The 27,990-nt window shown below is 41.5% G+C and overlaps 1 protein-coding gene across 1 annotated transcript; it reads left to right on the top strand.

Moving 5' to 3' along the window:
• LOC144610117 (annexin A4-like) lies at positions 1-27,990 on the top strand. Its single transcript, XM_078428692.1, has 12 exons — positions 1-389; positions 2,535-2,616; positions 6,621-6,715; positions 8,389-8,502; positions 10,014-10,104; positions 11,471-11,550; positions 13,573-13,629; positions 16,300-16,393; positions 19,984-20,079; positions 20,985-21,043; positions 25,782-25,904; positions 27,428-27,990. Exons 1-12 carry the CDS (start codon positions 366-368, stop codon positions 27,491-27,493), a joined length of 981 nt encoding a protein of 326 aa, XP_078284818.1. The 5' UTR covers positions 1-365; the 3' UTR covers positions 27,494-27,990.

The following is a 27,990-nucleotide window of genomic DNA, read 5'->3' as shown; positions in this document are numbered from 1 at the left end:
AGCATTCACAGGGCACCGACACATTTATCCCCGCGGCCAGCAGCCGAGGCACCGGAATTATTCCTGGCCTTTAAGCTTTTGGAAGGTGTGGGAAATGAGTACCTGGACATTCAGATGTTCTTGGCAAGGCTCAGTGCCGCTGTCGCCCAGTATCATTGGAATATGGGAAGGTACCGTCAGACAGGACTGGTAACTCCCAGAATGCCAGCTAAACAATTAATAAAATATGTAAAACAGTCACACCTATATCAGCAGTCAATGAAATACAATTCACTCCATCGGTTACTCCTCCTCAATCAGCCGGCGAAAGCACACAGTAAGATTATCTATACTCTTCATCTCCCGAAATATCTGATTTTGAGAGAATGGCTGCGAAAGACAATTTCAATGTAAGTCCATTGTGCGGCGAATACGAACGCCCAGTAAAATGTTTCTCGGGTATTTTGTAAATTACACGTGTGAGTAAAATGTAATTCGTGTTACTGGCTTGGACGGAAATCTTTTTCTCTTATCATTCATTTTTGTCACCTTGTAGAAGGAAATATTGTATCGATATAACAGATAATCCAGTTCTCCAATTTAAGGTAGATTACGTTTTTGGGCGCGTCCATAAAGGGGAGAAATATGTGGCAAAATCGCAATCTATCTTCAACCGCTTAAATGGTAATAAATTCTAGTGGTACATAAAGCATAATTTTGTCGAATGGACACCACGAATGTAATCTGCAGGTTTGCCATTTCAGAGAGATACGTTGATGCTAGCTTCTGTAAATTAATAATGTTAGGAAGTAGACGGTTTGCTGCTTTAGCAGCTCTTCGTGTTTCTGTATGGTTTCCAACCAGGATCTGTTGAATATTACGTGACAACCACGGTCACGAAAATAAAGGAAATTTTCCTACACTAGGCTTAAACAAATTGGGCTGACTTTTTCTTTGCCTGCGACTGCAATAGTAAGAAAAACTGGATTCGCAACTTTTGCATTGTCTGTAATTAGGTTCCTTATTGACACACCCTAATCCGAAAAAAATGCATGCAAATGGTATTTCTACATAACCCTGTGTACCTTTGCATTGATCTTTTTGATTCTGTGTTAAACGATTTGTGATGTATTGTTCATGAATTGGGAGGAAGTATTTAAGCAACTACTGTGGGAATATTGCAACAGGAGCAATTTTCAATTACAGAAAAAAGTAAAGATGCATAGTGGCAGAAAGAACTAGGAGAGATGTCTAGTGGAATAAAAGGACTTGGGTATAGTACAAATGTTTGGCAAATCATTCACCCAGTGTACCCTTGATCTCACTGATGTGGAGACCACATCTACAGCACCAAATGCTATATGTTGTGGCCTGCTCTGCATTGACAAGTGCAGACTGGATGCCCGCTTTGCCCACCATCTAAGCTCTGTCTGCAATGGCCATCTTGAGCTTGCGGTTGCATACCAGTTTAATTCTCCTCCCGATTCCCACCCCAATCTGACTGTCCTCAGCCTCCTCCACTCCCATAGTGAGGCCGAGCACAAACTAGAGGAACAGCATCTCGTATACCAGCTGATTATTTTACAACCCAACCGCATAAACATTGCATTCTCAAATTTCCCTTAACTTGAACCCCTCTGATCCTTTCACATCCTGATCCACCCAAGTCCTCCTTCACAGCCATTTATTTCCTCTCCCCCACCTTATTCCATCTGCCTATTATTCACACATTCTACCCATTCAGTTGTGGATCTAGGTGGAGCACAGGCAAGAGAGGGGGAACAATTCTCCCAATGAATATTGAATTCTCCAATTTCAGGTAGCTAACCTACTAACGCCCTTACTCTGCACCATTTCTCACCCTTCTTTTCGCTGCTCCCCCACCTGGATGTACACCCATTTCTCCCTTTCCCTTCCTCCTCCACCGATATTCCTTCCTCTGGCTTCACAATTTGTGCCTTTTCTATCCTCATCTCCTTATCTCACACTTTTAGTCTTTTCATCTCTGGCCTTTGTCCTATCATCTGCCAAAAACGAACCCTCATCACCTGTATCCACCTATCGCTTGCCAGACTTTGTCCTGCCCCCATCTCCCAGCTTTCTCATCGCCCCCTCCCCCCACCCCATCACCACAACAATCAGTCTGAAGATGAGTCCCAACCCGAAACGTCGTCCATCCATGTTGTCCAGAGATGCTACCTGACCCGTTGAATTACTCCAGCAGTTTGTGTCAGCGTTGATGTTGTTTTTATGAAATGAGAAACCAAGATCTAGGAGTGAAATATTGCTGAGTAGAGCAGAGAAATAAACTTCAAGAATTGAAATCTGTAGATTGTACAATGAAAATGTAGGGTACAAACAGATTTAATTTTTAATCTGTGATACACACTCCAGAAAATTATTCCACACCTAGCCATCCACAAATATGCAATCTGTTTTTTAAAATAAAGTTTGTTACAATTGTTCCACTATGAAAAGGCTTAGAAAGCATTTTAATTTTCTGAGAATGAAATAATTCATAACATATTGATTATAACATTTCTAATTTTTTGTAGGTAAGAGGCACTGTCAAACCAAGTCCTGGTTTTAATGCTTATCACGATGCAGAAAATCTTCGCAATGCCATGAAAGGACTAGGTAACTCAAAATCACTGTTTCTGTGGCAATGTAAAATACAGGAGTACTGAAGGGTGAGGTGGGGAAAGTGCAAGAAGCCTGGTCCTGGTCTGCTTTCAGCAGAGATTAACAGACAATCAAGCTTACATTGGGCATCCATCTGCTGAGAGTGAAAGGGAATATATGTAGGATACAGCTCTGAAGCTGGCAAAAACAGGATGCCTGAGAGATAACTCTGCACTTTTTTTTCTTTGTTTTAAAATAGTGTGCATATAAAAGTCTCATTAATAACAAGATCTCTGAGGTTGATAAACTGATTTTAGGAGGCGTATCCCATTTTGTGTTGCAATTTCCAATTGTTATTAACATGTAACATAGCAGGTGTAATCTATTACGAGCAGGTCTTAAAGAGTCATATTGCATTACAAACATCCACAAGGGAGTATCAATACTGAACAAATGAATGTTGCAATGAAGTGAAGGGATGGGCATTTTCTTTCAGGGGATCAGAGGGACTTGTTCAAGTTGATGAAGAAGAGTGCCCAGAGGCAATGTCCTTTTTGCATGGAAGCCACCAAGACCATCTATGGATGTGGTCAGGGGCTTCTGGCAGGGTGATGTCATTAAGGTCTCAATAATGACATGAGTATAGTATCTTGATGGCGACAGAATGTAGACAAATATTTAATTTTATTTATTTAAAATTGTTGAAGACATTAGCGACCGAGTGGTGCTGGTTTCCGACGGGCACGATGACGGACGCACCACAGATCTCTGTCCTCCATACAGCTGGCAAGCTCCTCTTGTGTCTCCACATATGCGTCTTCCATCAACGTCTTCAGCATGGTCTTGTTTGGTCGACCCGGGTTCCGTCTTCCACGGGTGGGTTCCTCCAGCACAACCTTGTTTGCTGGGATTTCTGAATGGCGGTGGCAATGACCAGCGAGCCTCAACATTCTCGACCTGATCATCTCGGTCAGAGGTGGAATCTCCCCATAGAGCTGGGCGTTGGTGATATGGTCCCTCCAACTGACATTTTGAACTTTTCTGAGCATTCGGGTGTAGATACCATCGAGAGAGAGAGAGAGATTCACATGTTCTTCGCCAGTGGGGGCAAATGTTGAAGAACAAAATTTTCTGTGTTGCATTAATTTTGATAGTATTTCGGGGAATTTTATGCTGGGGAGTAAATGTGCTCGGAATACAAATATCCCACTGTAAATGAAAAGATAGATTTCCCAACCGGCATTGAGCCACCTAGAACCGACACAGAAGGTCGCATTACAGGTTAAATTGGATTTTCAACGACCCAATGAAAAGTAGATGACGTCTCTTCCTTGAGTGTGAAGTTTGGGTGATTTGAAACCAACAGCAAGAGCAGCAAACCATGAGGTGTGGCACAGGTCAGCAGCTGCAGCCTGGAATTAACCTGCCATGTATTTGAAAGGCACTGTGACCCTCCCCACCTCGGGCAATGCAGTTGAGACACTCAGGAGGCTGCATTTGAAGCCATGTAAGGTCATAGACCCCAGGGAGACAAATTTGAAATTTGTGCATCGGGCAAGGTTTCACGGATAAAAATGTTTGCTCGGTGCATCAGGAAGTACTGTTGTTTTTGAGACCAGTGGGGTCAAATATTGAAAATGTTAAGATTGCTTTTGATGCGATTTGGCAGAGTTAAAACCCAAGGGAAAGAAAGTATGAGGAAAACAAAAAACCCACCATGTACTGAGCTACCTAGAAACTGACACAGAAGGTTATACCGAAGATAGACAAAGTGCTGGGGTAACTCAGTGGGTCAGGTGTGTAGGGAAAAAAAATGGAGATGCTGGTTTAAATCGAATGTGGGCACAAAATGCTGGAGTAACTCAGTGGGTCAAGCAGCATCTCTGGAGAAGAAGGATGTGTGACGCTTCAGGTGGGAACCCTTCTTCAGAAGCAGGGTCCCGACCCAAAACATCGCCAATCCTTTTTCTCCAGAGATGCTGCCTGACCCATTGAAATACTCCAGCACTTTGTGTCTATCTTTGGAATATTCCAGCATTTGCAGTTCCTTTCTACACGGGTTATACTGCAGGTTAAACTGGATTTTCAACAGCCTAGTATTTCTTTTGTTTCAAGGTTGTTTTTAAGTTTTCGCCTCTTGTCTCTTACTTTTTTAATCTTCCATTGTGTAGTATGTATTCAAAGCTTCATGAACCGCACTTAATATTCCTTCTGAACCTCATTGTTGAATGCCAAGTATTTTCTATCCAAATCGTGCTACTGTGAGAATGTTGTACAGCAATTCCACTCCCAGCTTAACTTTGTTTAATTTTAAAAACATGGCTACTCTTGTCGATGAAACTCTAGATTCTGAATTCTATTAATCACGACTGGGGCTGCATCTGACCTTTGCTTGCATTTCAGAGCTCGGCTTATGTGCTATTCCTACAAGTTCTGCTCTAAAACTAAACGTGCCAGATGGTCCTCGGCATACCTCTCACCACCACCCTGAGTTTGCAGACACTTGTGGTCCTATCACAACCTATCTGAGAAGCAAGGCCGTCTTGACCAACCTGATCTCCTGGTGGCTCAGCACTTCAACTCCCCCTCCCATTCTTAATCTGACCTTTCTGTCCTGGGCCTCCTCCATTGTCAGAGTGAGGCCCAGCGCAAATTGGAGGAACTGCACCTCATATTTCACTTGGGTAGTTTACACCCCAGCGGTATGAACATTGACTTCTCCAACTTCAGATAGTCCCTGCTTTCCCTTTCTATCCCCCCCCCCCCCCCCACTTCCCAGCTCTCCCATCAGTCTTCCTGTCTCCGACTACATCCTGTCTTTGTCCCGTCCCCTCCCCTGACATCAGTCTGAAGAAGGGTCTCTACCCGAAACGTCACCCATTCCTTCTCTCCTGAGATGCTACCTGACCCGCTGAGTTACTCCAGCATTTTGTGTCCAACTTGGATTTACAGGACCCTGTTTTAGGAAGCTCCAAAGGTGGATTCATATGCCCTTTCACAAACTTTAATAATTTTAATTATTTCTCTTTACCTCAATTTTCTCTAGAAAAAAAGCCAGCAGATTATTTTTTTTTGTGCAAACATCCATTTGTAATTCATATTTTCTATCCAAAGGACCTGATGTCAATTCAGGGAATAGTGAAGAATGCCTCTAACTAATCCTTGAGCAGTATGCAGGTGTGATAGAAAACTAAATAGCAGAAAAGGCATATGGTATGCTTGCCTTCATTGGTCGAGGAATTGTGTATAAGTCTCAGGAAGTCATGATGCAGCTTTAGTTAGGCTGCATTTGGAATATTGCATGCAATTCTGGTTGCCCCAACACAGGCCGGATGTGCATGTTTTGGATAGGGTGCAGAGGAGGTTTACCAGAATTATGCCTGGAATAGGGGGTATTAGTTACAAAAGATTGGATAAATATGGATTCTTTTCACTGAACACCTGAGGCTGAGAAGACAACTGATAGAAATATATAAAGTTATGAGAGGCGTCGAAAGGAAAGACAATCCGAACCTTTTCCCGGTATGGAAATATTAAATACTACAAGGCATATCTTTAAGGTGAGAGGGCCTAAGTTTAAAGGAGATGTGCAGGATAAGTTGTTTTACACAGAAGGCAGTGAGTACCTGGCACTGCCAAGAGTGGTGGTGGAGGCAGGTATGATAGTGGCATTCATGAGACTTTTAGAAAGGCACATTGGATATGGAGGAAATGGATTATGTAGGTAAGAGTTGGTCGGCATCGTGCTCAGCACAGACGTTGTTGGCTGAAGGGCTTAGTCCTGATGTACTGTTCTATGATCTGTCATCTTTGGATCTTTGGATGGATAAGACCATACAAAAACAAATGCTATCTGTTTGGATGGTCTAGGTCGGCAGGAAAATTACTCAGACAAGGTTTGATGTATTGTAACATAAATGTAACTTTCTCAAAATTTGTGAAAGTGAAAGTTGATGTTGTCTTTATAAATCAGTTAGCCTTGGGGTATTTAATAGAATGCCTTGCACTTCTTCCAATAGGAACTAATGAAGAGGTCATTATTGATCTTTTGTCAAGTAAAACTAATTTTCAACGGCAGCAGATCATTAAAGCCTTCAAATCAACTTATGATCAGGTAATAAAAAATGTGTTGATCTTCAAACCTTAAGATACCATATTAAGTCAAGTCAAGTCAAGTCAAATTTATTTGTCACATACACATACTCGATGTGCAGTGAAATGAAAGTGGCAATGCAATGGTACCATGCAACTACATTTGCATATTAAATCTGTGACTGAATTTTTTCTTCAAATGAATACGTAGCAAATTTAATTTAGCCTTCAAATCAAGCATAAATATGAACAATGCAAAGAAGGTGTTTATAATAGATGGAGGAACAACTTTAGATTTAGAAACTATTTGCTGTAAGATATATATTGTCTGTCTTGCCTTTGATCTCAACCCTATTCTTCTTACAACCTTTGGCCTGACAACCCCTTTCTCCCTCGGGCATCAAGGAACTGGATACAGAGCCACCAACTGAAATGTTTAAAATCCATAAACTTTGATGATACAAGACCAACAGAATGATGCTCGATACTTCATCACAGGCATGGGCCTTTAAATCTTGATTCTGAAAAAAACATCATCTCCCAAATAAGGGGTCACAATTGAAAGTTATTTTCCTTTTTGCATATGAAATCACTAGATATTCCTATCCATATGATAGAATAGCAACAGACACATGCTAAATTACACCATGTGCAATTTACTTCATGAAACTTTTCGAATAGGGGCTCCTTTGTAAGTTAAAACAAATAGTTACAGTGTCCATTGTAAAGGCAGCATGAAAAGATTCTTAATATACTTGCAGTTCTTGTGCAAAAACAGCAAAAATGTGGTGTGCTGTTTGGTAGTAGTAATTCCAATATTGGGATTATAAATATGTTGGCAATCTTGTAATATTATTGGTACCATGCAACTACATTTGCATGTTAACTTTTCGTATAGACGTGCTTCCAATGGAAATTGTCACTTTACAACTTACAATTCATATTTATTTCACTGCTGGATACATTTTCTTAATTCCTTTAGCATATTACAGTAAGTCATTATTCATGAAGAACAGAGACAATGACTTACTCCGTGTAATAAAAATGCGCAGTGATCACTAAGGCTGCTGACAATGAAGCTAAGGCTATAATGATGTTCAAAAGTTGTTGTCGTCATATGTTTTAGCTGGTCAAAACAAGGTGATACAGGCAATCCAGACCCCTGATCCAGCCAGAAACTGCCCGCCTTCCTGAATCTTGCGTTCCCATCCCTGCCCCCTAGCTTCAGCCCCTCACGCACCCCTCAATCAAGACGGTGACCCCAGCTACACAGCATCTCCCGATATTTCACTACTTGCCAGAAGCACCAGACATCACATGCAGTCCATTTGCATGCAGCAACATGCAGTTTTTGCCAGCATTCCAAGTAATGTGCATCTGACCTCATGAATAAATGGATCCACTGATAGTAAGTCAGTAGATAACAGAAACATGTGTTTAGCTGTAAACACTTGGCATGTTGAAGAAAGAATAAAGCAACTAAACTCATCCTCATGGTTGGAAGAACAGGATGTTGACACCAACTATCGATAGATATACTGGAATATTATGGAAATTAATCCATTTGATGTACAACTTTTCCATTCCATGGGGCACAACAACTGTCAAATAAAATAGAAAATATTGCGCAATGTACATTGTGTAAAATTTTAGCCCTTAACTTTGTTGATTAATGTATTATAAATAATGCTGCAGAACCTCATTGATGAACTGAAATCGGAGCTCGGAGGGAATTTTGAAACTGTGGTTGAGGGATTGATGTTGACTCCTGCAAAGTTTGATGCACAACAACTAAACTGTGCAATGGAGGTGAGTCACAGTTAATATTCAGCCTCTTTACAAGTTGGATTCTATCACGTGGAAATAGGTTGCACTTTGTCACCCACAGTCCTTAAAGTCTCAAACTTTCTAACTAATGGCATGGTAGTTAATGCTGCTGCCTCACAGCTTCCACCAACTAGGGTGTGATTTTAACATTAAGTTCTGCCTGTGTGGAGTTTGCATGTTCTCCTGCGATCACATGGGTTTCTGGATTCCTTCCACATTCCAAAGGCATGCTAGTATGTTAATTGGCTCCTGTGAATTGTTTCTAGTGCAGGTGAGTGGCAGGAGTAGATGAGCACACAAGAGAGACTAGGTTATTGGAGAAAATAAGTGTGGAAATGAAACTTTGACTTTATAGGCTGAGTGTACAGGCCTCATGTGTCACGAATTCAGGAATATATGAAGCGTGCTACCTGCCCAATTTAATGACAATGAGAGAGATCCCTGGCAGAAAGAGGTGACTTCTTTTGGAGATGCAGCAAAGGTCCAAGTGTTTTCCTGAACTCCCCAGTGCTGGACTGACTTTCCATGAAACAACCGGTAGTGAAATCTCTTATCACAAATTAGATTGGCTGCTTATTGCTGGATGAATTCTTTGAGGAGCAAATATGCTCATCTCAGCCACCTAGTAAATATCCCCCCTGCACCATCCATCTTCCCTTCTCCAGAAAATCACAAATTTTCCCTGTCCAGGCCCCAATTTTATCCTGAGAATCCAGACCTCAGAGTTGGGCCATGATCTGTGAGGCAGATGTTGCCTCTTATTATTTTCTTCGCCCCCATCAAAGGCCATGAATTATCCGTGATTCTCCTGCAGCTCCAGTGGAAGGCCTGTCTTCCTCCACTCACCTTGGGGCCCGTCCTTCAGCACTGATCCTTTTTGGGTGTGCAGGCCAAAGCCCAGTGTTTTATAAACATTTCAGTTTCCATGTTTGAGGGAGAATGCTCGGATATAAGTGTTCCCAAATCTCTCCGTCCAACACGCTTGTGCTAATCTAAAATGACTGAAGGCATGGATGGCAAAAATCCATTAAACTGGTGCAACCTGCAAGGGGCAAAGGTGTACTCTCTGCTTTGATTGTCGTTCGGCGATGGTGCATATGCGTGATCAGCCAAAAGACAGAATCAAGCATTCTTAAATTGTCTGCCTTTGCTTGCAAGTGCAGATTCATCATTAAGTGGTGCCTGGTTGAGGTGGCAGCTGTGAGCACAATTTACCCTCAGTGCGGTTTAGAAACAATGGGGGAAAAAAACCTGAATAATTTGTGCCTTCAAATGCCAAGGGCTGTGAGTAATGTACCTCATTGAATGTCATTGTGAGAGTACCACAAAAATGTAAATGAATTTCATGTTGCCAAAGTGTCCGCGTATTTAGCAGAGATGATAGGTCAGAGGTATTTACATGCTATTGTGCAATCCATTTTGGGGTGGAAGTGTTATTTCTATTCCTAAATGAGATTAAGATCTTGGTGAATTTGAATTCTGTGGTTTAATAGGGTGCTGGGACTGATGAACACATCCTCTTGGAAATTTTAGCTACAAGGACAAACAAACAAATTTATGAATTTGCTGAAGCCTACCAAACAGGTAATGGAATTGCTTTCTGATTTCTACAGTACTAGTGGTTGTCATAACTGCTGGTATAGGAATGACACACTTAAGCATTGTGCTATTACTTTGAGCAGATCCTAAGCTAGTTGATGCATCAAAGAGTAATAGTGTGATACAGCATGAAACAGACATTTCATCCCACTGGGACAACATACACTGTACATTCACCTCAATTTTCCCCACATTCCCATTAATACCTCTGGATTCCTCTGCTCAACTACACATTAAGGAGAATTTATAGTGAAGAATTAACCTCCCAACCCACAGATTTTTGGGTTTTGTGGGAGGAAACTGGAGCATGTGGTGGCAGCCCACAAGGTCACAGATGAACACTAATCCACCCAGACTGCACTGGAGACTCTATCCTGTGTAACAAGAACTGTGAGGAAGCAGCTCCGTTAGCTGCTGCTCTGTGCCACCCATAGGAGGATTGTACATCTGTCTGCTCTCGAATTACTCTCTTTACTCTCAAAGAGATTACTTTACTCTCAAATCCCAAGTTAACCAAAGGTTGCCATTTGTGAATGTTTTTCAGATAGTCAGTCTGTGTCAAACAACTAGATTGATGACACCGCGCACTGTGATCATGACTTCCTACTCTTTGTCCTTGTTGTCCACTACCATGTATGTGTGCTCATCGAGCCACTGATGCTCCACTCAATTGGTAACTCTGTCCTAGTCATAGTAAGCACATTGTGGCGGCATATAAGTTTTGGTTTATTCTCTTCTGTGAAAGGTTTTGCCTTTGATAAATCCATAAATCCAACAAGTTACCAGTTTACACTGTCCATCACAAGATGAAAACTGTATCTAGATAAAACGCAGAAAAGCATAATCCAACTTTATTTCCTTAATTTCAACAACTGTACTTTCCCTTGGTGTATTGTGTCTTCCTTTAACCATGTATGTCCAGTGAATAATTCTATATCACTGTGTACTCTTTATCTTAATGCATCTTATTAGTATGAAAATCACAAAACCGCAGATGCTGGAAATCTGAATTAAAATCAGAAAAGGCTCTATATGCCTCTGTAGGTCAGGCAGCATCTGTGGATAGAGAAACAATAAATGTTTTAGGTCCAAGACCGTTATCAGAACTGGGGTAAAAGAGAAAATAAAATAGTTTTAAGTTGCAGAGAAGGTGGGGTGGGCAGAACAAAAGGGATGTCTATGATAGACCAGATAACCTCCTGTCCAGTTAAGGAGTGGTTCAGATTGAGCATGTGTGCCAATGTAATGTGTAACCAATGGTAAGGCTATGGAACATGCCCAGCAGATAAAGTACATGAACAATAATTTATTTTTCAATGGTAACAATATTTGTGTTATTTCTTTTTGATAGAGAATGAAGTGAGTTTAAAGGAATCTATCAAGTGTGAGAATGATGGTGACTTTGAAAATCTTCTTACGTCCTTGCTAAAGGTCAGTTTGCTTTGTAACCATGGCATTTCCATGGGACTGTGTACTTGCATTATTTGGACATCGCAATACAAAAGGAAATGTCATGCCTGCATCTCACTCATGATTGCCACATAGCTATTAAGGAACGATTTCCAACACGAGAAAGTCTAACCATCTATCTATATACTAAAACTCTTTGTTTGTTCCTAAACTACAGCCAAAACTTTTCAACAATTTTAGGCCCACCTTACTCACCATCGTCCCTTTGGTGCTAATGGAAGAAGTTTCACTGAAATTGGTGTTATATTTTTATAGTTATTCACATTTTAAAGTTTAAATCTATCTCCGAGGGAGGGGGGTGGAGGGATGGGGGAAGGAAGGGGGGGAGGGGGGAGGGAGGATAAGAGGGGTTGAGGGGGATGGAGTGAGGGGGGTAGTGGGGAGGAGAGGGTGCTGCACCAACACAGGAGAGGTTTGAGCCCAACGGGTCCACTTGGTTTAGTTGCCTCTAACATTCAATGTGCTAAATTATTAAAATCCTCTATCAAAAACCCAGGGTTGCTGTATTTACTGTAAGGGCACAATAGCACTGTGGTTATTCTACAGGTATGGTAATCCCAAAGCCTGAAACTAATCGGGAAATACAAGTTCCAACCATTCATGTTATTCCTATTATCATGTATCCATTACACTGTGGAAGGCTCGATTGTAATCATGCACTGTCTTTCCGCTGACTGGTTCACATGCAACAAAAGCTTTTCGATATTCTGTGACAATAAACTAAACTCAACTCCTCAATGACTGCCAGCAATGCCCATATTCCTTAATTTAATATTTTGTTTTCAAATACTACTATGGTTCACTTCAGGTCAGCAGACTGGAAATTGTAGTGCCAGATTATTATGTCCATGATTTGATGTCTAGTTTTGTAGTGTCTGGTGAGTCACATGGACAATTGGTTTCAATGCTTCTCACTTCGGGAGGAAAAGATCAACCAGGTCCATTGTTCATGATTGATGGAAAGTTATCCTTTGATGTGGATACAATAGTTAAAAGAAAACACAGTCATGGGCTTGGTTGGGGTGCCATTTAGTAAGTCTGAAGAAGGGTCTCGACCCAAAACATCACCCATCCCTTCTCTCCAGAGATGCTGCCTGTCCCACTGAGTTACTCCAGCATTTTGTGTGTATCTTCTGTTTAAACCATCATCTGCAGTTCCTTCCTACAGCTATCAGCATTGGTATCCAATGTGTAGGAAGGAACTGCAGATGATGGTTTAAACCGAAAATAGACGCAAAATGCTGGAGTAACTCAGTGGGACAGGTAGCATCTCTGGGGAGAAGGAACACAAGAACACAAGAACACAAGAAAATAGGAGCAGGAGTAGGCCAACCGGCCCCTCGAGCCCGCTCCGCCATTCAATACGATCATGGCTGATCCTACCCCAACCCCCTTCCCACTATCGCCCTTCTTCCCACCCAAAAGAACCGTGTGATTTCCTGGGAGAGGCGAAAAACCGGATAAAAACCCAGGCCAATTTGGGGAAAAAATCCGGGAAATTCCTCTCCGACCCCAAGCTAGGCGATCGAAACTTGTCCAGGAGATTACTCGGGTCTTACTATACTAACCATAGCTCATATCCACTTCCCTGCCCGCTCCCCGTAACCCCTAATTCCCTTGTCTATTAAAAAACAATCTATTTCTGTTTTAAATTTATTTAACGTTCCTGTTTCGGGTTGAGATCCTTCTGAAGACCCGCCCATTCCTTCCCTGCACAGATGCTGCCTGTCCCGCTGAGTTACTCCAGCATTTTGTCTAGCATTGTTATCTAAACTGTGTAAACACTGGTTATTTAGTTTAAATATTTTGAAGGCTGGTGTTCACGTGGCATAAGAGAGAACAAAATCAATGAACTATCATGGAGAACTAATGGATGATATCACCATGAGGTGTTTTTTATACAGTGTTGCAGATCCTTTGAATACTTATCCTATATTTTTTTGTATTGAGATTCTGTCCGAGCTGAGCTGTCTTTTTCTTTAGGCGAAACGAGATGACAGTAAAGTTATAGATGCAAGTCTTGCAAACATTGATGCTCAGGTAAGCACTGCATATTTTGCTCAAAGTTTAGATTAAATGTGGGTTAAGTAGATTGCAAGAACAATTCCCCTGATGTAAAATAGTGCCCTACGAAACCAGTCTTTTGACATTTAAAAGTGAATGGATGTCAAATCTCCCTGTGAAATTTTCAAACAATATATTTGGTGAGCGCTGGACATCCATGTACATTCCAAGATGTTTTGGTAACTTAAGGCAGTCCAATGTTGAGTAATGCTATTTACTTCAATATTGTAGTCCTGAATCTGGTGTCATGATTAACATTTGTGAGCATATAAGTTTGTTTTTTGTTTTTGAAAGTGCCCATTCAATCACAAAAAATATGTCATTTGTGGAAAGAAAACTGATCCAAATAAGGCCTTTTCAATGATGCTATCAGAAAGGAGCAGAATATTATTAGAGGTATCACAAAATGCTGGAGTAATTCAGCAGGTCAGGCAGCATCTAGGAGAGTGGGAACGGGTGACGTTTCGTGTCGAGACCCTTCTTCAGACTTCTTCAGTCTGAAGAAGGGTCTCGACCTGAAACGTCACCCATTCCCTCTCTCCTAGTTGCTGCCTGACCTGCTGAGTTACTCCAGCATTTTGTGATACCTTTGATTTGTACCAGCATCTGCAGTTATTTTCCTACAGAATATTATTAGAAGTATTCCAATGATTATTTCTTTAAAAATTTATATTGATAATATAATTGAATATGTTCTCAGACCCCAAGTACACATTCAAAACATATTAAAATGAAAGGCAATCTGGAATAAATATTCTTAAATAGACAATAGACAATCGGTGCAGGAGGAGGCCATTCGGCCCTTTGAGCCAGCACCGCCATTCAATGTGATCATGGCTGATCATTCTCAATCAGTACCCCGTTCCTGCCTTCTCCCCATATCCCCTGACTCCGCTATCCTTAAGAGCTCTATCCAGCTCTCTCTTGAATGCATTCAGAGAATTGGCCTCCACTGCCTTCTGAGGCAGAGAATTCCACAGATTCACAACTCTCTGACTGAAAAAGTTTTTCCTCATCTCAGTTGTAAATGGCCTACCCTTTATTCTTAAACTGTGGCCCCTTGTTCTGGACTCCCCCAACATTGGGAACATGTTTCCTGCCTCTAACGTGTCCAACCCCTTAATAATCTTATACGTTTCGATAAGATATAGTCGTTATTCTCAGTAGAAATTCCTATAGTATTCATTTTATGGCTGTTCCTGTTCAATCTTTGAAGTAACGTAGTTGAAACTAAAATTTAACCTCATAAGTTTCTGCCAATTTTCCCAATGATGTGAGCTAATTTTTTGCCAGGAGGATGTGTTCCCATACCAACTCCAAGGTTGAATTTATCTTCAATGTTTTGTTCTATCAGTGACATATCCATTCAAACATTGTTCTTGTACTCGAAGAGCACCATTTGGAATGAGTTTAGATGACAGGATTAAACCTGTCAGATTACATTAGAGATCCAATATTGCATCACCTTACGAACTCCAGAAAATATGTATTAACACTTGTCAATGGATTTGATGAGGGAAATTAAATTTATATTTGCCTTATTTTCTTTTGGTGGTCCCACAGCACATTGTCGCAAACGCAAGACTGAAATGTAAAAAATTTCATCAACAGCCGACTGCTTGCTATGAAATCTTCTTAAATATAAAATATAAAATTATGACTTGTGCTTTAATTTTCAAAAATGTTTGAAATCCTGCAGTGTATAGCTCTAATTTTAATTTTCTTCGGAGCCCTCTTAAAGTTTGAACGTTTCTTTGCAGCAGAAATTGTTGCTTTTAAAACCAGCTCAGGAACTGCTGTGAGGCAAATGCATCACTAATTTGTGCACATTGAGCTTGAGTGAACAAATAGCGGTTTTTATGTTTGACTGAGTGACGTTGGCAAGCACTGCAATAGAACGGTCTCCGGTCTATTTTTGGAAAGCAATCCATATCTGTTCAATAGACAATAGGTGCAGGAGTAGGCCATTTGGCCCCTCAAGCCAGCACCACCATTCAATGTGATCATGGCTAATCATTCTCAATCAGTACCCCATTCCTGCCTTCTCCCCATACTCCCTGACTCCGCTATCCTTAAGAGCTCTATCTAGCTCTCTCTTGAATGCATTCAGAGAACTGGCCTCCACTGCCTTCTGAGGCAGAGAATTCCACAGGCTCTTCTATAAATGTTTCTAAAATTCCATTTAAAGAAGACACTTCCAACATTGCTAGGATTCATATAGTCGAACGATAGTGGCATTTAAGAGATTTTTGGATAGGCACATGAATATGCAGGGAATGGATGCAGACCAAGGAGAATAATTTAACTTTGCATCATGTTTCGCCTGGACATTGTGGGCCGAAGGCCCTTTCTTGTGCTGCAAGTTCTCTGTTCTAAACAGTCATTGATCTGCACTACCTTGGCACTGATGGAAAGATCACATTAGTGTTTAAATTCTAGAAATATTTATTCCAAGAACATTGTGACTCAGATGTAGAAGCACTACTATTTAAAGGCAAGTACATAGTAAAGAATTAAATTTTTTAATTAAAAAGCAAATTGTTCTTACTGTAATGATCTTACGATCATGAGATTTGATCACGGATTAATTTCCAGGCACATTCTGCATTCATACTGCTGTAAATAATCAAGGTGCTTTCACTTTAGGAGTTGTTTGCTGCAGGAGAAGACAAGTGGGGAACTGATGAGACAAAATTCATTAAGGTCTTCTGCAGACGGAGCTTTGCTCATCTACGAAAAGGTAGCGTGCCAGTCTATCGCAGTTTGAAACCTATTAATACATCACTCTGACATAGTGTTGTCTGTGCTAATGCTTTTCATCATGTAAGTTTTCCTTATGATGCCTGACAAATAGAGCATATACTCATCACAAGATGTAATATATCCAAATAAACTTTTTTTTAAAATGCAATTGTGTCATGTACACATGGGCTGACCTCTAGCGCCTGAGAATTACAATGTTGAAAGTACATTTGGGGAGGTTCATGGATAGAAACAGTGTTCATAAATTCTAGGAGCAGAATTAGGCCATTCAGCCCATCAAGTCTACTCTGCCATTCAATCATGGCTGATCTATCTTTGCCTCTCAACCTCATTCCCCTGCCTTTTCCCTCATACACCTTGGCTAGCGAGGCTGGAGGGGGATCCACCGTCGGGGATGTGCACACATTCTCGGTGTCCGAGCATGAGGTGAGGTGGGCTCTGACGCGTGTGAACACGAGGAAAGCTGGAGGCCCAGATGGTATATCTGGGCGAGTACTAAAGTCTTGTGCTACTCAGCTTGCTCCAGTGCTCACCACAATATTCAACCTCTCCTTGGCAAAGTCCGTGGTCCCTGCATGCTTCAAAAGATCCATCATTGTACCGGTGCCAAAGAATGCCTCTCCAGCGTGTTTAAATGACTACCGACCGGTGGCCCTCACCTCGGTTGTCATGAAATGCTTGGAGAGGCTAGTCAAGAAGCACATCTGCGCCCTCCTTCCTCGCAACATGGACCCACTACAGTTCGCATACCGTCCGAACAGGTCCACGGATGATGCGGTCTCCCAGGTTCTACACACCGCTCTCTCTCATCTGGACAGCCAGGGGGGCTATGTGAGGATGCTGTTCATTGACTTTAGTTCAGCATTCAACACAATAGTCCCCAGCAGACTGGTTGAGAAGCTGCTGGAACTGGGGCTTAGCACCCCTCTGTGTGCCTGGGTCCTGGACTTTCTCACTGCCAGGCCCCAAGTGGTCAGGATGGGGGAACACACATCTAGCTCCCTCACCCTGAACATAGGATCCCCCCAGGGCTGCGTCCTTAGCCCCCTACTGTACTCCCTGTACACACATGACTGTAGGGCCAGGTTCAGCTCAAACTCCATCATCAAGTTTGCTGATGACACTGTGGTGGTGGGCCGGATCTCCAACAACGATGAGAAGGCCTACCGGGAGGAGGTGGCTGATCTGGCACTCTGGTGTCAGGACAATAGCCTCCTCTTGAATGTCACTAAAACAAAGGAGCTGATTGTGGACTTCAGAAGGGCTAAACATCCAAGGACGTACACGCCACTGGAGATAAATGGGTCTATTGTGGATAGGGTGAGCAGTTTCAAATACTTGGGAGTCCGCATCGCAGAGGATCTGACGTGGGCAACGCACATTGCCGCACTGGTGGGTAAGGCTAAGCAGCGCCTTTACCACCTTAGACAACTGAGGAAATTCAGAGTGTCGCTGAGGATCCTTCATTGCTTCTACTCTGGGGCTGTAGAGAGCATCCTGTCCGGCAACATTACAGTCTGGTTTGGGAACAGCTCTGCCCAGGACAGGATGGCCCTGCAGAGAGTAGTGCGTTCGGCAGAACGCACCATGGGAACTACACTCGTCCCCCTGCAGGACCTATACATCAGGAGGTGCAGATCCAGAGCAAGCAAGATCATGAGGGACCCCTGCCACCCCAGTAACGGACTGTTCCAGATGCTACGGTCAGGCAAACGCCTCCGCTGTCACGCTGTGAAAACGGAGAGGATGAGACGGAGCTTCTTCCCACAGGCCATCAGGACTGTCAACTTTGATAACCCCAGAGGCTAAATTTTTGTCGACACTTTTTGTGCTATGTTTAGTAACTTATTAACTTTATTTATATGCTGTAACTGTAATTATTTTTGTGCACAACCCGCAGGCATTGCCACTTTCATTTCACTGCACATCGAGTATGTGTATGTGACAAATAAATTTGACTTGACTTGACTTGACTTGACACCCTTACCAATCAAGAACCTCTGCCTTTAAAATATCCATTGACAGCCTCCACAGCTGTCTGTGGCAGTGAATTTCACAGATTCACCACCCACTGACTAAAGAAATTCCTTCTCATCTCCTTTCTAAAGGTATGTCCTTTTATTCTAAGGCTATGGCCACTGGTCCTAGACTCTAAGGCTATGGCCACTAGTGGAAACATCCTCTCCACATTCACTCTATCCAGGCCTTTCACTATTTGGTAAGCTTCAAAGAGGTCCCCTCTCATCCTTCTAAACTCCAGGTACAGGTACAGTGCCTTCAAATGCTCATCATATGTTAACTCGATCATTCCTGGGATCATTCTTGTAATCCCCCTCTGGACCCTCTCCAATGCCAGCACATCCATCCTTGGATTTGGGGCCCAAATCTACTTGCAATACTCCCAATGCGGTCTGAGCAGTGCCTCATAAAGTCGAGCATTACATCCCTGATTTTGTATTCTTGCCTTCTCTAAATAAATGCTACGGTGTCGAGGGACGTGGGTCAACTGCAGGCAAATGCAACTAGCTCAACTACATGTAAAACTCTGACTCAAAATCGTGAAGTAATCCATCTTATCAAAAGATTAGTTACAAGAAGTGTGTCATTGAAAAATAAACTACACTTTATGGGTAAAGATTTTTTTAATTGTGGTGCAAATATTGGATTTATATTTTGAGGAAGTAACTTCAAACCAGATTTGGAGAACTTAAAATTCATTTCACAAAATAAGTTGTGGTCTTTACAGAAGATAAAGGAGGAATTTATTTTCCATCTGATAACTGCTCTCAATTCAAATTAGTTTTTTTTTACCTTTTAGCTCCATGTGCTCGAACTTTGTCAAACAGCCTTCTATATGGGGCCTAGTCAAAAGCCTCTTAAAACACAATTGCTGATCTTGGGCTAACATGTCATAAGAGATTTCAATGGGAAGATCTGACCTAAATAAGCCCATCTTAAAATTCTGGCTGCATTATAACTAGACCAACTCCTGTGCTCTGGAATATCTTGAGGCTACTGATCAATTAGGGGGAAAAATACCAATTTTCAGGTTTCTCCACAGACTGCTTTTTGCTGACCGATAATATATATTTCTCTTTCATTAATTCTTGGTGTGGGGAAGGAGTCTGTGCGTCATTGGATAGTGTTTATGGCCCATCTGGCATTGCCCCTTGAAAAAACTGAAGGAGTCCAGTAAGTGGTTTGTTTCAGAGGGTTTATCGAGAGTTGACCACTCCAATCTACCCCATAAATAGCAGTTGATACTTGGGCCTTAAAATTTGTTATATCCTCCAGGCCCACCACTCTCAGAATCTTGTAACTGGGTACACTACGCTAATCTCGCAGCTGATTCCTCATTTTGTGCACGTCTTGTGTGAGGCTGCTGGCTGTGAGTGCAGATTTGAAAAGTTTCCTCAAAATCTTTCTATCAATGTATTGTTGCCTAACTTGAAGGTCCATTTGCGCTTGACCATTGCTGCTGCCATAACTTAAAATTATGCCATGATACAAGAGAAAGGGCCGTTCACTTCAATTTCTAAATGGACTCCAATTTTTCTTTGCCTCTAGTTTTTGAAGAATATTTTCTAATAACTAACAAAGATGTTGAAGACAGCATTAAGGAAGAGATGTCTGGCACATTTCAGATGGGAATGTTGGCGCTAGGTAAGGATTTATGTATTTATTTCATGCCACATTGGTAATTGTCCAAGTCCAGATCTATAAGACTGTATCTTTGCAGAATCTGATACGTCTAATATTCAGTAGGGATTAACAGAGATTTTCTTCAACTAAACATTGGTTTAGTTGAAGAAAATCTGAGCATCCAAGCCATCAACTCCATCCCTCTCGCCAGCAATTGGCTGCAGATGAACCAGGTGCTTCTTAACTATCAAGTCTATTTGATCCCTAGATGAAGACCTGGGCCATCACTCACACCACCAAAGTTTAAATCTGATGAGCAAATGTATAACATGCTCTTTAGCTCATCTACTGCTGAAACCTTCACATATGCTGTTATTATCTCTAGACTACTCTTCAGATGCAATCCTGGCTGGCCTGCTTTCCACACTCCATTTAAAGAACGATATTTAAAAAATGACTAATTGTCTTTTAACGCTAACCAACTCCTTTTCAATATCATTTCATTCCTTAAATCAGCAAATTCACTTCCACTTTAAAAGTCCTTTCTAGGATTTCTGACAGCTCAATAGGCCAGCCTACTAATTAAGCTGCCTGGCCCTCTGAGTTCCTCCAACAGTTTGTATTTTGCTCCAGATTCCAGCGTCTGCAATCTCTTGCATCACGACCAAGTATCTGTGCTTCTTCCATTCTGGCCTCTTGTCCCATTCCAAACCTTTAAAACAATGCCAACTTGGGCTGTAAATGTTTTTTTAAATTACTGATCTTTCTCATTAATAATCCCCAATCCTAATATAAAACATAGAAGAGTTACATAAAGAAATATCATAAACATTACAAGCTTATTACAAAAGACATATTAAGCCTTTGTTTTTGTCTGTATATTTTTCATGGTAGTGATTATGCATTTTTGCCTTTGTTCTTTGTAGTTCAATATGCGAGGAATCCAGCTGCCTATTTTGCAAATAAGCTTTATGAAGCGATGTCGGTAAGTATCAAAGGAGAATTTTTTAAACATTAATTTTATTCATGAGACTTTGATAAAATTTTCTCAATTTTGGAGTTCCTCTGAATAGGCTGTCTTCCCGATAATTGGAAGCTGATTCATTTTGACCTTGGAAAATAATGGTCCATAAGATAAATAATAGCATTCTTTGCAGTAATAAATGGCAGAATAACATTTACACAAAGGCTGGTAGACTACTGAGATCAATCAGCATTTGTATAGGCTGGTGTATTGTAATTTTATTTTTTCACGAGCGTTCTAGTGGACCAAATGAACCATAAATGGATTTGCTGACTGCAAAGCATTAAAATAATTTTGGAAGTAAAATCCTCAGGCAGACAAACTTGTCCCAGTCTCAATTGTTCATTCTGTTTCAATATCAGTATTGAGGGCAATTAACTTGTTATTACAAACTTATCACTGTTGAGACTATATCTCAGATCTTCAGAATGATTCCATTCTTATAGATGTAGCAGCACTGGATATAATACTTCACTGGCACCTGGAGGCCTGGACCTTGAATCTTCTACAACAGCTGTGTTACTGACAGCCGTTCTTTGATTGACAAAAACAATTTTATCTCAGAAAACATTTCACTTTGTGAAATTTCATGAGCAATAGAACTGGGCAAAATGTGCTATTGGAATTCCTGCATGCGGAGAGTAGTGTGCTATTTGTTAACTCCATAAATCAATTATATGTTTCCTTGGAATCAATGAAAGCATCGGGGAAATAAAATTGAAAACCAAATGTTTGTAAATCAAGGAATATCTGTAACCAGATAACCAGTAAAAGTTGGCATTGCCAGTGAACATGAACAAATCAATTTAAACAACGATCATTTGACTTGGGCTATAGTCACATTTAATAACATGCAAAACATATACACACACCAATTCAAACAATAATAATAATAATAATAATGTATTTTATTTATATAGCGCTTTTCATATACTCAAAGACGCTTTACAGAGATTTAGAGAGCATAGGGAAATGAATAAATAGATAAATAAGTAAATAAATAAACGAACAGAGAAAGGAGACAGAAGGTGAGGTGACCTTCAGTGGTTGAAGGCAGTACTGAACAGGTGAGACTTCAGCACCTTTTGAATGTGGTGAGTGTGGTGAGTGTGGAGGAGTCTCTAATGGTTTGGGGTAGTGAGTTCCATAGGGTGGGAGCAGCGATGGAGAAAGCCCTGTCCCCCCAGGATCTGAGTTTGGTCCGGATGTGGGGGGATAGGAGATTGGCAGCAGCAGAGCGGAGGGTGCAGGTGGGAGTGTGCCTGTGGAGGAGGTCGGTCAGGTAGGATGGGGCCAGGTTATGGAGGGCTTTGTAGGTTATGAGGAGGATTTTGTACTGGATTCTCTGGGGGATGGGGAGCCAGTGGAGTTTATAAAGGACGGGGGTGATATGGTCACGGATCGGGGTGTGGGTGAGTAGACGGGCAGCGGAGTTTTGAATGTATTGAAGTTTACTGATGATTTTTGAGGGTGCGCCATAGAGGAGGCTGTTGCAGTAGTCCAGACGGGAGGTGATGAAGGCGTGGATGAGGGTTTCTGCAGCTGTGGAGGAGAGGGATGGACGGAGACGGGCAATGTTTTTGAGGTGGAAGAAGGCTGTCTTTGTGATGTGTTTGATGTGTTTGTCGAAGGAGAGGGTTTGATCAAAGATGATTCCAAGATTCCGGATGTGAGGTGAGGTGGATACTGGGAGACCATCAATGTTGAGGATGAAGTTTTGGGTGGATTTGGTGAGCGTTTTTGGACCAATGATGATGATTTCAGATTTGTTGCAATTGAGTTTGAGGAAATTTGATTGAAGCCAAGATTTTATTTCAGTGATGCAGTTTGTCAGTGTAGAGTGTGTGGTGGGGGAGATTGACTTGGTGGAGATAAGGAGCTGGATATCATCGGCGAAGCAGTGGAAGTTGAGACCATGACGGCGGATTAATTGACCAAGGGGGAACAGGTAGAGGATGAAGAGGAGGGGGCCAAGGACTGAGCCTTGGGGGACACCTTGGGGGAGGGGAGCGGTGGGGGATTTACAGTTGTTTATGGAGATGAACTGGTGTCTGTCAGAGAGGTAAGATTTGAACCAGGATAGGGCTGTGCCGGTGATGTTAAGGGAGGTTTCAAGTCGGGTGAGGAGAATGGAGTGATTTATGGTGTCAAAGGCGGCGCTGAGGTCAAGTAGGATGAGGATGTTGAGGTTGCCAGCGTCGGAGGAGAGGAGAATGTCGTTTGTGATTTTGAGGAGTGCAGTTTCAGTACAGTGGTTTGAGCGGAATCCGGATTGGAAAGTTTCATACAGGTTATTGGTAGAGAGGTGGTATTTGAGTTGGGAAGCTACAGCACGTTCCAAAACTTTGGACAGAAAGGGTAGGTTGGAGATTGGTCTGAAGTTGTTTGGGGTGTCAGGGTTTAGACCAGGTTTTTTCAGAATGGGGGTGACAGCAGCGATTTTGAGGGATGGCGGGACGATGCCAGTGGACAGGGAGGAGTTTATTGTTGCAGTGATAAGTGGAGAGAGAGCAGGAAGGCAGGCCTTGACAAAGCTGGAGGGGATGGGGTCCAGAGAGCAGATGGCAGTTTTTATTCCTGTGAAGAGGTCAGAGAGGTCGGTGGTGGAGATTGGGGAGAACTGAGGCAGGGGCTGACAGGATAAGGGGGGGGCAGGTGGTTTGAGGGGGAGCAGGTGCGTTGGTGGTTAAGGTGCTGTAGATGTTGTCTATTTTGCTTTGGAAGAATGAAAGGAAAGTGGTGCATTTGTCAACTGAATGATTGGGAGATGGTGTCCAGGGGAGCTGAGGAGTTTGTTTATTGTAGAGAATGTGCATGCAGTTGATGGTGTAAAGACAGTTTACGTATTACGCGTTGCTGTGCATGTGAAAAATCTTCATGTCAACACTGATAGCTCATATTAGTAGATGATATAATAAATGCACAGGAGTCGGGTTTTGGCAAAACACAGGAAATTGGAACTGTATGTAAACATTATCATTAAATTGGCAGTGAATGCAGCTGCCCTGAGAACAAAGGTGATCTTTTGCACCAATAGGTGATAGAAATAGATGTCAGTTAAATGGTGAGAAAGACCATGCTGTGTTTATGTAACTTGCTTGTCTGTTCATGTATATCTATAAACCAAGTGGACATCGATCATTAAAAAAGGGAATGAGAAATACATTTCACAGTTGCTTTTCCTTTCACAATTTTGGAAATAAATCCTAACAAATTTTATATTTATAAAATTGGTAATGAAAGCCAAATATATGAAGGCAACTAACAGGAGCAAAGCATATTAAACTAAGGTGCTGTTAAAGTAGTTGACCCATCAAGAAAATATAGAAAGCAGCTATGGACCAACTGAAGACGAGAAGAGGAAAGATGTGGCCATTTTAGGATGGGAATTCCTTGATAGTTAATGGTACAGATGACGATCTGGAGTTATTTTAATTGTGGTCAAATTGCTCTAACAGTTTGGATACATTGTCAAAGAAGATTTGAGATCAAATTCTGAAATCAAGGACAATTTAACCTTAATGACTCGGGGATGATGGGCCAATAATATTTGGTGTAAATTAGGATACTGGAAGCAGAGTTTTGGATTACTTGGGACTTGCGGAGGGTGGAATGTCGAAGTGGACCAATGATTTTTTTTCTTTTTGTCACAAACAGTTTTATAGAGTGTTAGAGACATACAGCATGGAAAAAGGCCCTTCTACTCGACTCGCCAATGTCGACTTGGAACCGCCGTATAGCTAGTCCCATTTTCCAAGCATAAATGGGACCTTTATTGTTCTGGAGATTGTCTTGAACAAAATATTCTGCTGCAGTATTTGCTTTATAAATCTGGGATATACTCTTGTTTAAATGTTGTGGAATCCCTCCAACTCAAGTTACAGTGGGCATGATCTTAAGTGCATTATAATTCCAAGACAAATCTAGGGAGCTGAATTAAACGCTGTGCATGTCTTTTTTGACCACAAAAGCACGTGACCCAGTCAATTAACAAAGTGCAGAGCATCCTTGATTATTTGGATGTCCTCCAAAATTCTTCATCATATATCTGCTCCGTAAATGGCATGTACGCTCCAATTGTGAATTATAGGTCCACATCATACTCAATCTCAGTGCTGACTTGTGTTAAATAAGGCCGCATCTTTCGCTGCCTTATGCAAGGTGCATCATCTCCACTGATCCACAATGAAGGAGGAGTATTTGCAATGCTTTTGTAATCCGCTAGTCTCTCTTGAAAACATGCCCAGTATTAATAATAACAAGAGCCGTCACCGTACCAGGTTACCTACCAACCCTACTCGAAAGATCTAGCAATTCCTGCCTTGTCTGTGGTTTGCCACACCAACCTCATCAATCACCTCCATACCCACAAAAACAGAGTTGGAAGCAAGTTATCCTAGACTATGTGGGACAGCTGAAGAAAGAAAAATAGATTTTTCTTTGTGACTTTGTACTCCAATTTTAGCAAGTGCTTTTTCAATAATCAAATCTCAATTATGTAAATATTCATATATACAAATGAGTTTTAAGTATGTTTTTCTGCTCCTTGTTCTATTTCCAGTTGTGTACATTTTGGGAGGCATGAACTGTATACAATATGGTGATCCCATTATCTTTCAAACTTTATCACATCAAACAGTATTTACAAAGACTCATTGGGAAGTGGATGGTGGGTTAGTAACTATTCTGTTTCCACCAGGGTGCTGGCACAGATGACAGCGGTCTCATTCGAATTATAATCTCTCGGAGTGAAGTAGACATGATGGATATCAAAATTGAATTTGTAAAACGTTGTGGGAAAACCCTATTTTCCTTCATTGAGGTATGTTCCGAACTGGTGTATACTTAAGACCACACTCAATCCCGACTCGAAGCATCACCCGCCCTTTTTCTCCAGAGATGTTCCCTGACCAGCTGAGTTACTCCAGCACTTTGAGTCTATCTTTGATATCAACCAGCATCTGCAGTTCCTTGTTTTTACAATCTCTACTGCTGGTGTTCAATCTCAGAACATAGAAACATGGAACTGCAGATGCTGGTTTGCCAATGAAAGACACAAAATGCTGAAGTAACTCAGTGGGTCAGACAGCATCATTGGAGAACAGGGATTGGTGATGTTTTGGGTCAGAATCTGAAACATAACCCACCCATGTTCTCCAGGGATGTTGCCTGACCTGCTGAGTTACTCCAGCATTTTGCATATTTCCTTGGTGTTCAATCTTACTTTAATTATCGCCCATAATCAGTATTGCAGTGCTAATTGTTTAAGTGCCGGAGCTGTCACTGGTGCCGGAGTGGCCGCTGTTAAATTCCCCGCTGTTTATTTGGTTTTTTTTTACAGAGCTGCCGGAGCGGCGCTCTGGTGTGCTCAAGCAGCACTGCCCCCCTGCCCATAATGAAGTACTTTCAAGTACTTGGAAGAAGGGTCTCGACCCGAAACGTCACCCATTCGTTCTCTCCTGAGATGCTGCCTGACCTGCTGAGTTACCCCAGCATTTTGTGAATAAGTACTTTCAAATGTCATTCCATTATGGTCCCATTATCTCATTCCAAAGCTCAAATAGTTGAGAATTTGCCTGCTCACTTGACTTATTGTGAGCTTTTCTGTCCCTGTTCCCCGTTATATTGACACTTTTCCCTGTTTTGGGTGATTTAATCATTTCAGAATAGTACCGCACAAATGTAAAGGCATGCCATAATGTATTATTTTCCCAAGAAAATTACCACTGTCAACATGCTCTGTATAGTGGGAAACAGGTTTAGCAATGTATCTACTTGTTAGATTTTTAGGTCCTGCTTTTATTCCCCAAGGAAAGCAAAACCAAAAAACAAGGAAGAAGGCAGGTTTAGAAGTGGTTCCCAATAATACTGATGTTGCCAAGAAGATAGAAAGAAAAATGTTTACAAAGCTGCCTTATGCAAGGTGTATCATCTCCACTGATCCACAATGAAGGAGGAGTATTTGCAATGCTTTTGTAATCCACTAGTCTCTCTTGAAAACATGCCCAGTATTAATAATAACAAGAGCCGTCACCCTACCAGGTTACCTACCAACCCTACTCGAAAGATCTAGCAATTCCTGCCTTACCTGTGGTAGAGTCTGTGGTTCCCTCATCAACCACCTCCATACCCACAAAAACAGAGTTGGAAGCAAGTTATCCTAGACCATGTGGGACAGCTGAAGAAAGAAAAAAAGATTTTTCTTTGTGACTTCGTACTCCAATTTTAGCAAGCGCTTTTTCAATAATCAAATTTCAATTATGTAAATATTCATATATACAAATGAGTTTTAAGTAAGTTGGCTCAGTGGCTCAGTGATAGTAATGTGGCTTCATTTCCCAATAGGATGACGTGACAGGTGATTACCGGAAGATCTTGCTGCGAGTCTGTGGAAAGGATGAAGATGAATGAAGTGGATCGGCTGCTTTACAATTAGGCCATGACTTAGAATATGGTGCTTTTTCCACACAGTTTCATTCGCAATTTATTTATATTCTGTGTGAGGATAACAGTTTGTCATTTGCAGGTCCTTCAACAGATTAAATGCAGAGTTGGATTCTGATAGTTATAACCGTTTTGCCAATACATTTCATGTTTGAGTCAATTTTACCAAAAAGTCCCAATCCGCAATACATATTTGTTCCTTCCCAACCTCTCTGCTTTGTAATCTTTGGATTAAAAATTCAGCCTAAACAAAAAGCAATCTTGTACAAGAGAAAAGAAACAGCAATTTGTCAACATTAAACAATGGGAGAGGTGTAAAATTAAAATGTCCATATTTCTTGACCTGATGGTCATTAGTGCCAAGCATGTTGCTTATTGTGTTTGCATTTACTGTTTAATAGCTTCTGGTAAATAGTGGGTCAAAGGTCATGGCCTGTCTTTCAAAAATAAAATATTTGACTGCT

This window comes from Rhinoraja longicauda, chromosome 35 (assembly GCF_053455715.1).
Source record: "Rhinoraja longicauda isolate Sanriku21f chromosome 35, sRhiLon1.1, whole genome shotgun sequence".
In the NCBI taxonomy this organism is placed as follows: Eukaryota; Metazoa; Chordata; class Chondrichthyes; order Rajiformes; family Arhynchobatidae; genus Rhinoraja; species Rhinoraja longicauda.
The sequence above is the reverse complement of the archived record's forward strand: the minus strand, read 5'-3'. Positions and strand labels throughout refer to the sequence as shown.

Coding starts and splice junctions, on each gene's coding strand:
- LOC144610117 (XM_078428692.1), top strand. CDS start 366: ATGGCTGCGAAAGACAATTTCAAT. Junction 13,630..16,299: donor TTGCAAACATTGATGCTCAG/GTAAGCACTGCA, acceptor CTTTCACTTTAG/GAGTTGTTTGCTGCAGGAGA. Junction 16,394..19,983: donor CTTTGCTCATCTACGAAAAG/GTAGCGTGCCAG, acceptor CTTTGCCTCTAG/TTTTTGAAGAATATTTTCTA.